Source organism: Cucurbita maxima, unplaced genomic scaffold (genome assembly GCF_002738345.1).
Source record: "Cucurbita maxima cultivar Rimu unplaced genomic scaffold, Cmax_1.0 Cma_Scf00021, whole genome shotgun sequence".
Taxonomy (NCBI): domain Eukaryota; kingdom Viridiplantae; phylum Streptophyta; class Magnoliopsida; order Cucurbitales; family Cucurbitaceae; genus Cucurbita; species Cucurbita maxima.
The window spans coordinates 1,294,181-1,303,162 of record NW_019272037.1 but is presented as its reverse complement, the minus strand read 5'-3'; the positions used below and the strand labels follow the sequence as shown (position 1 = coordinate 1,303,162).

The window sequence follows — 8,982 nt, the reverse complement described above, 5'->3', positions numbered from 1 at the left end:
AAAAAAAAAAAAAAAAAAAAAAAAAAACTCATGAGGGTATTTAATTACATAAATAATTATTTTTAAAAATACTTAAAATTTAAAGAAATTATTTATTCTCTAAACAACATAATTTAAATTACAAAAAAAAAAAAAAATGATAAAGATTGGACTTTTGTTCGGTTGTTTAATCTGAGAGGCTATGAAGAGAAATCAACATTTAAAAGTATCTATACCTGACTCAGACGAAATGGATATAGAAAAAAAGTGACTCGAACGAAGTGGAGAGTAGAGTGAGATTTCTCTCAGTTAGATATATGGGTCGGAAATATATATTATAAATTATAATAAATCATTTTTTTTTTTTTTATATATATTTGTGATATAAACGAAGATATAATTTATTTAAGTTCCATTTTTTCTTAAATAATAAACTTCTTGGATTCAATAGATGGGATGTAAATTTGGATCTCTTAGGATGTTGACACGTCACACCGTCTCACACCACGTTCCACAATTTTTATTGGTCATTGTTCCAATGTGGTCCCAACCAGGAAATGACATGTCAATTTAGGGTGACCAATGGAATAGCTGTTGTTCTTTTATTTCAAAATGAGATGAAATTATGGATTCTGAGAATGATAATTATATTATGATTAAATTATAATTTTGTTAAAAATTTGATATAATTTATGAAATTTTATTAATTAAATTATAACATTTTTAAATGATAGAATCCAAATTTATAATTTATCTAAAAATAAAATATTTAAATAATTTAAAATAAAAGGAGACATTTCAAAATTCGTATTATATAAATATATATATATATATATGTTTAATTTCGTGTTTAGGGGTGTCAAATAGGTGGGTCAAGTGTCTAAAGAATGGGCCTGATCTCTACTTGGCCCATCAAAACTTTGAGAGGCCTGCTTTATATAAACAAAATCCGTCCATATACCAACAATACGAATATTTTAATTTTCTATTCATATTATTATTTTTTTAAATTTAGCTTAAATAAAATCCAACGTTTTTTTTTTTTTTTTTAATTAAAAAATAGTACAGAATTACGGAAAAAAAGAGTTATGGATCTATATTTGCACATGAAAGCCCAGGTATAAATAGGAAGCAAAACCCTAAGCCCGCGTCTCAGTAACCAGTCGGGAAGAGAGAGATCGTTTACAGAGACATCAGCAGCTTCTCTTTTCCTCCAAGATGGTGACTTTTAGGGTAAGACTCGATTTCTGTTCTTAGATCTCTTGTTTTTGTCCTATGGATGGATATGTAGGCCATCAATGAAGGGGCTTCCTCTAATCTAGGGTGAATTTGTCTACTTTCATTAGAGAAGTGCAGGGATGTGGGGATTGAATATGTGATTTCTGGTTCGTTGAATTGATTTTTTTTGGCTTTCGTGAGCAATTTGAAATGATAATTTACCACATTTCTATTTCCTAGTTTCTTCAGAATCAGAATGTTGGGGATTGGAGGTGTGTTAAATTATTATGGTTTGGTTTTGTTTGCAGTTCCACCAATACCAGGTTGTGGGGAGGGCTCTTCCTTCTGAATCAGATGAACATCCGAAGATATACCGAATGAAGCTATGGGCCACGAATGAGGTCCGAGCTAAGTCCAAGTTCTGGTGAGTTTCCCGTTGGAAATGCTATTGCATTTTACTCGAATGTAGCTTTTGAGTCGAGTTGTTGAATTGCCACAATTTGTCCAATTGTTCTCAACAGGTACTTTTTGAGGAAGTTGAAGAAGGTCAAGAAGAGTAATGGGCAAGTTCTTGCTATTAATGAGGTAATACATGCGTGGGATAGTGAACATTGCTCTTGTTTTTTTGTCTAAATTTAATGATCTTATGATTTTATTTCCATGAACTTTTAGCTTTTTGAAAATGTAGTTTCTCCCCGTTTTTTTGTGAACTGAAAGGGTTAGTGATTAAAACGGAAATGAAACACGAATATTGTGCTTGTCCATTTAGCTAATGAGTGGCTGTCAATTGTGTTTGTATTTCAAATATAGAGATAACGAAGGTTTTCTTGTATTAGTTTTTGACATATCTAAATGGAGATGTTTTTATCCAAGTACTCATGTTTTCTGATAAAAATAGACACATTCCACCGAGGGAGTATACCCACTTTCCTGGTGGTGATGTTGTTACATAGATTCTTAATGTCAGCTGGAGGAGGGTCTTGATCATCTTTTGCGGGGTTATTAATTTTCTTGTTCTGTTTGGAGGTAGTACTTTATTGTATTTGGAGTGGTTGTGGTGTGTTACAGAGACTGTCGCGCTACGATGGAGGATATTCTGATGAACTATCCATTTCGTGATAGAGGTAGTCTAGTGGCAAGCTTGCTCTTTTGCTATTTTGTGGGTAGTGTGACTTGAGAGGAATAGTAGGACTTTTAAAGGTTTAGCGAGGTCTTTGGAGGAGGTATGAGAAAGAGTGTGGTTTATGATAGCAATGGCATTAGAATAAGATTAGGAACGTTATTGTAGTATTTAGGGTATATTTGCAATTAATAAGGAAGTTATTAGGGTATTTGCTTATAAATAGAGGGAGTGGGAAGGGAGAAGTTGGGCATTTGTTTGGTTATAGGTATTAGCTTGAGAGAATTCCCAAGAGTGGAGGGTCCAAATACTGCAAAACACTTGGTTTATATTGTAGTTCTTCGTCTCTTATATTTTCAATATGGTATGTTTCTGTTTTGGTTCCTATCAAAATGTGATAGGAATGGCTGTAGAATATGTTCATGAATTACTATTAGCATATTAAGGGTATATTTGTAATTAAAAGGGAAGTTACTCGGGTATTTAGGTTTAAATAGAGGGAGTGGGGAAGGGAGAAGTTTGGTATTGTTTTGGTTATAGGAGTTGGGGTATTTGGCTTTAAAACACTGATTTGCTTGTATGATTGGTGAATTTGAGTGCTGGATCACTTGCAGCATATCGTGTGCAGGGTCATACTTGGTATGGTCCAGCTTTGAATTTCTTTCATTAGGAATATTAATCTTCAATTCGATTTGCTTGCAGATCTTTGAGAAGAATCCTACCAAAATCAAGAACTATGGTATCTGGTTGCGCTACCAAAGCCGAACGGGGTATCACAACATGTACAAGGAATATCGCGACACCACTCTCAATGGCGCTGTGGAACAAATGTACAACGAGATGGCTTCGCGACACAGGGTCAGACATCCATGCATCCAAATCATCAAGACTGCCACTGTTCCTGCTAAGCTGTGCAAAAGGGAAAGCACCAAACAATTCCACGACTCCAAGATCAAATTCCCTCTGGTGTTCAAGAAGGTTAGACCCCCAACCAGGAGGCTGAAGACCACATACAAGGCCTCAAAACCCAATCTATTCATGTAAACTTTCCCCTTTTTCTTATCCCCCGAGCAAGAAGATGGATTATAGTTTGGTTTAAAACTTGAAAATTTTGGTAGGTTTTACCTTTCACTTCCTTTTGTTAGCAACGAATGTTCCAATTTTTATTCGAGGATCCCAAATTTTGCTTTTGCCTTTTCTTTTTCCTGCTCAGTCGTCCTGGAAGTGCTTTGATTTTTGTATCATTGGGCTCATTTTTTTATATATGAACTAATTATGATTTGCTGTATTGATTAATCTTGAACATTATCTGAATTTTAAATAACTAGAATACTAGAATTCTGATTAAGGTTTCACATTAAATAACAACAAATAATAATGTTTCATAATGTTTGTGGTTTAGATATTAGAGTTATTCAAAACATGTTACAATGTAATAATGAAATAATTGTGTTAACGATAATGACATGTTTGTTGTCCTAATGTTTCAGACCATTGACGTTTTCTTGCATAAGAAGTATCTCATCACACTAAGGAAGGAAAACTATATGATTTTGTTGGGATGAGGTACATGAGTTTCAACCTTAGCTCGTGGTGTACTTGATATACGAGATTTGTAGCAGCTCGATACCACTTGACACAATCGCACTCTTAAAGGCAGCGGACTAGCGATTGTGCGGCACTCACTTTCCAACGACAAGTGAGCTAAGCCAATTCGTACTTGCGTCGCCTACGGCCAAGCGACGTATGATCGAGCCTCTAGCCTCGGTTTTAAAAGAAGGTTTTGGAAAACGAGGGTAGAGAGAGATTTTAGAAAGAGAGATTTTTGAAAGAGACGTTATATAAGCAAGCAAGAGAGAGATAACAACGGCTTAGCATATATAACCTTGGGTAGGGGGATATGACTTATAATCAACTCTCATATTTTGCTATCATGTAATGTGTCACGCATGAATAACTAACAAAATTAAGTGAATACCCAAAATGGTAGTCATTTTATTTCTATCTTTCCACACATAACCGAAGAATGGAAAAGATTCTTCAAGGGTCTCGGGTCCCAGAAGTACATGATAAATACCGCCAAAACCCAATACTGCGGAGGAAATTAAGTGAAGTACTCCAGACACAAAGTACGGAAAGGTGTCTATAACTTCCCCACCAGGACCTACGCCCCAACCTAGAGTAGCTAGGTGGGGAAGTAAAATTAATCCTTGTTCATACATGGGCGTCTCAGGTACGAAATGAGCCACTTCGAATAGGTTCATTGCTCTGGCCCAGAATACAATTAATCCGACATGGGCTACATGAGTCCCCAGTAGTTTACCGGATAAATTGATAAGTCGGGCATTCCCGGCCCACCAAGCAAAACCGGTGGTTTCTTGGTCACGACCAGCTAAAGCTAAAGTTCCATTAAAGAGCGTTTCCACGGGGTGAGTCGCATTTCGTTTTGGTTCTTAAAACTTTTAAAGTAAACTAATTAATGTCGGTAGTTTTGAGAATGTGTACCACCATGTCAAGAACTATTATTTTTAAATATTTTAAAAAGTTTAGATATTTTAAAATTTTAGAAACTAAAATATAAATAACTCAAATAAAACAAATTAAAACTGTTTTTTTTTTTTGTTTCAAAATTGTTATTTAGAATACAAAATGAGTTAGAAATTTGGATAATACCATTATTGGGTACAAAACTTGGTGCATTTTTATTGGTCATGGAAGCCATTCTGAAGCATAATTGAATTAAAAAAAGCTGGCTCAGTTTGGTGAATCTGTGGGTGTAATTTGTAAAGAGGAGTGGACTGGGTGGGCCCAATATCCAAATTTTCAAATATAAAGTTCTTATTTTTCTTTCCTTTCTTCTAGTCCTTCTTCTCCAACCTAGTGGAGATCATAATGGCTGTCTTTATACATAATTTTACAATTGACATTGGTGAACCTTTTGTCATCATGGATGGTTTACCTTCACACACCCATTAAGGTAATCGAGTACAAAGGACGAATCGTTGTCATGTGTTTGGTGGGTTTTTTGAACTTTCAATTTCAATGGATTCACTCCATGCGTATTCAACTCTGATTCAAAATACTAAAACATCCCGTTGATACGAGCATATTTCAATTAGCTAACATATTTGTGAGGTCCCACGTCTGTTGGAGAAGAGAACGAAAATGAACATGTTTCAATTGATTAACGTATTTGTGAGATCTCATATCAGTTGGAGAAGAGAATGAAACATTCCTAGTAAGAGTGTGAAAACCTCCTCCTAACAAACTCGTTTTAAAATCGACGGGTCAAAACGGACAATATTTGCTGATGGTGGGCTTGAGCTGCTACACTATTATAGAGAGATTAAAATGGTAACTTTCATCTCTTTTTATAAACTAAACGAAGGAGAACGAACATGGTGCTTTCAAACGAAGAAACCTCTCGAATATATGGTATGGATTAAACTATGTTTAGGTGTTCATCCTAGTGAAATTAGAGCTAAACTTACCACTCCCTCGCATCATTATCCAATTCTAATCCTTTGTTCCCTTTAATCATATTTCCCTCCAAAGCAAAGGGTGCTTTACCCCACATCCAAACATGGCCTTTTTGGGCGGCAAGAACCCAAGAGGATTAACCGCGCTCATGTCATTCCTTCATCATTCCCCCTTCACCATCCTTCTTTCCTTCCAAACCCCTTTTCATGGCGGAAGTTTTCTCAATATATAGCCAATGGGATTCCATGGTCACTGGTTCTTGAGCCATTCCACTTTCAATCTGCTGCTCAAACTCATCAGAATCCTCATCCTTACAAATCCCATTTCGGGAAGAACGAGAGATTGAGAAAAAGGGTTTTCTAAAGTGGGGTTGTTCTTGATTTTTGATGTTTGATTGGTTATTGAAGAATGAGAAACTTCCATAACCTGGAGCTCGTTACCATGAGCTTATGCAATGCTTTTCTTCTGCCATTAGTTCAAGGCTCAGCTCATGAAGGGTTGAAGAAAGCTAGGAATCAGAGGAGTATAGAAGACGGCCATGAAAAGGCAAACGAAAAGCTAATTTTCTCGTTAGAATCATTGATATACGTTTCAATTTGTTCTTGTCAACTATTTTTCTTGTTGATTTATTGATGTAAGATTACGTTTAAGAGTAGGAGATTCTTTAAAGTATTGAAATATGTTTATATTTTCGCAGCCAAGCCATGAAAAGAGATCTGATATTCAACTCCATGGATTGCTCCTCTGGATTTCAATGGGGTTCTTAATGCCTGTTGGTATACTTACAGTTAGAATGTCTGGTCGGATAGCTCGTGGGTCGACTCAATTAAAGGTGTTCTTCTACCTCCATGTTATTTTGCAGGTAACCCAGTTCTTCATTCTTCATTCTTTCTATCAATTTTGTCAATATCTTGTAACTTAGATATCATAAAATGCTCAAGAGGCAACCATTTGTGTTCTTGAATTTGGCAAGAACATAATCATATCCAACATGTTGTATCATCATGGTTTCCCCACTTTGTTTGTTCTGCTGATTACAATTTAGTGGTAGAGAAGTTAAAGAATTCATACTTGAATGGCAAGAAAAAGATTATAATTAGTGATTCTCATGATGAATCTCAGTGTCTCCAATAAGGATAAGCTCTGTTTCTCTCTCTCTTTCTTTCCAAGAGTAAATTATGAAAGTTACTCTTTTACTGACTTAATTTCATTTAACAGACACTATCCCTTCTCTTGGCCTCAGCTGGAGCTGTAATGTCCCTCAGAAAATTTGAGAACTTATTTAATAACAGCCATCAAAGAATAGGCTTAGCCCTTTACGTAGCCATATGGGCACAGGCAGTGATAGGCACTTTCAGGCCTCAAAGGTAAATGTCCTCCACCCTTCCCATTTACCCTTCACTTTTAGGACCTTTCTTGATTAATGGACTTTTGTAGGGCCAAAACATGATTGTTCTAGTAAGAGTTTATCATAACTTCTGATAAGAATTTTTAAAATTTATTTTGGTGCTTAATCACCCCTCTGTTCGGTTATAGAGTCTGTTGTTTATTTATATTATAGAGAAAATGGTCATCTAAACGAATATTTATGGTCTTATATTCTTTGTGTTGATCTAGATCGATTGAATGCGTTGTTGTACGATCCTAACACCTATTGCTTCACGTGTGTGCAGGGGAAAGAAAGAAAGAAGTGTGTGGTTTCTTATGCATTGGAGTCTTGGAACAATAGTTTCTCTAGTGGGAATTATCAATATCTACACAGGCTTGAATGCGTACCATAAGAAAACTTCAAGAAGCATTGGATTATGGACTGTTCTCTTCACTGCAGAGATCTGTTTCATTGGTTTCTTTTATTTGTTTCAAGATAAATGGGAGTTTTTGCAGAAGCAAGGGGTTATTTTAGAGGATTCTGAAGGAGTTTCAGCTCCTGATGAACAACAGGTAGAAGCTCAAAGCCAAAATCCCATGGATTTGTTGCCTGATCCTTGTACCAAACAAAATGCACTCAGAAACTTGTTTGATTAAAAGGACTAAGTTCTATGCTTACATCATGTTCATCTGACTCAAATCTCTAGTTACACTGATGAGTGCATGCATCAAAACCAGCATATTCCATTTTCTCCAAATTGCATCAAATTTCTTAATTCAATCTAATTCTTAGTGCTTAAAGTTTAGCCCCAAAAGATGTTGTGTCTTTGTTAGTGGTTTAATATTGTATTAGGAGAGAAGATCTTTGGTATAATCTTTCTTGAATTCTTCGTGATGGTCTGCTTTTGAGTATCATTTTTCTTCCTTTTTCTTAGTGGAAAAGGCAGTCATTTAGGGGATGGGGTACCCGATTTGATCTATAAAGCTTTGTAAACGAAGTCAAGATTTGGTAAAGGAGCGTCTTGTTTTGCTTCGCCAAATGCTTCAATGATTTAGAAAGCCGCAAGCAACGAGGCTGTAGCCTTTGATTATTATAATGCTATGCGTTAAAATAATAGTGAGTTATGTTTGTGTTACCATTTTTAAAAAATTAATTAAAATAAGTAGGAGGAGAGTGTAACCATTCAAGCCCACCTCTAGCCGATTTTGTTCTTTGGCCTGTATTGTCATCAGCCTGACGATTTTAAAACGTGTCTACTAGGAGAAGTTTCCATTCGTGTTAGAAACCACGAACCTCCACAATGTTATGATATTGTTTACTTTGAGTATAAGCTCTCGTGACTTTACTTTGGGTTTTCGATTTATTCTTTACTTGTAAACTCATGATCATTCCCTAAATTAGTCGATGTGGGACTTCCTCCCAATAATCCTCAACACTTCGTTCTTCTCTTCAACCGATATGAGATCTTACAATCCACCCCACCTCCCTTAGGGATCCAACGTCTTCGTTGGCACACTACCCGATGTATGTCTCTAAATACCATTTGTAACTGTCCAAGCCCACTAGATATTATTTACTTTGGCTTATTACGTATCGTCATGCTCACGATTTTAAAACGCTTCTACTAGGGAGAGGTTCTCATACCTTTATAAGAAATGCTTCGTTCTTCTCTCCAACTCTTATGGGATCTCACAAAGAGATATAATTATAATATTTTTATTTATACAATTTAAAATAGTTTAAAATGAGAAACAAGGAATGATAGTCTTATGTCAACTTGATGCGTATTTTGATTAAATGACCTGTTATATTTGTC

General features: G+C 35.6%; 2 protein-coding genes across 2 annotated transcripts; both read left to right on the top strand.

Annotated features, from left to right (window-relative positions):
- The first annotated feature begins 1,100 nt into the window (after positions 1-1,100).
- LOC111495598 (60S ribosomal protein L18a-like) lies at positions 1,101-3,515 on the top strand. Its single transcript, XM_023145704.1, has 4 exons — positions 1,101-1,212; positions 1,506-1,621; positions 1,719-1,782; positions 3,020-3,515. Exons 1-4 carry the CDS (start codon positions 1,198-1,200, stop codon positions 3,359-3,361), a joined length of 537 nt encoding a protein of 178 aa, XP_023001472.1. The 5' UTR covers positions 1,101-1,197; the 3' UTR covers positions 3,362-3,515.
- Positions 3,516-5,918: 2,403 nt separating this feature from the next.
- On the top strand, positions 5,919-7,859 carry LOC111495585 (cytochrome b561 domain-containing protein At4g18260). The gene is made up of 4 exons (XM_023145689.1): positions 5,919-6,343; positions 6,495-6,659; positions 7,016-7,164; positions 7,471-7,859. The coding sequence occupies exons 1-4, from the start codon at positions 6,206-6,208 to the stop codon at positions 7,820-7,822; spliced, it is 804 nt and encodes a 267-aa protein (XP_023001457.1). The 5' UTR covers positions 5,919-6,205; the 3' UTR covers positions 7,823-7,859.
- The last annotated feature ends 1,123 nt before the right edge of the window (positions 7,860-8,982 follow it).

Bases quoted from the DNA above. Each gene is read 5' to 3' on its own strand.
- LOC111495598 (XM_023145704.1), top strand. The intron at 1,622-1,718 runs GTGAGTTTCCCG...TGTTCTCAACAG, and splicing joins CGAGCTAAGTCCAAGTTCTG to GTACTTTTTGAGGAAGTTGA. The intron at 1,783-3,019 runs GTAATACATGCG...ATTTGCTTGCAG, and splicing joins AAGTTCTTGCTATTAATGAG to ATCTTTGAGAAGAATCCTAC.
- LOC111495585 (XM_023145689.1), top strand. From the start codon at position 6,206: ATGAGAAACTTCCATAACCTGGAGCTCGTTACCATGAGCTTATGCAAT. The intron at 6,344-6,494 runs GCAAACGAAAAG...ATATTTTCGCAG, and splicing joins TAGAAGACGGCCATGAAAAG to CCAAGCCATGAAAAGAGATC. The intron at 7,165-7,470 runs GTAAATGTCCTC...ACGTGTGTGCAG, and splicing joins GGCACTTTCAGGCCTCAAAG to GGGAAAGAAAGAAAGAAGTG.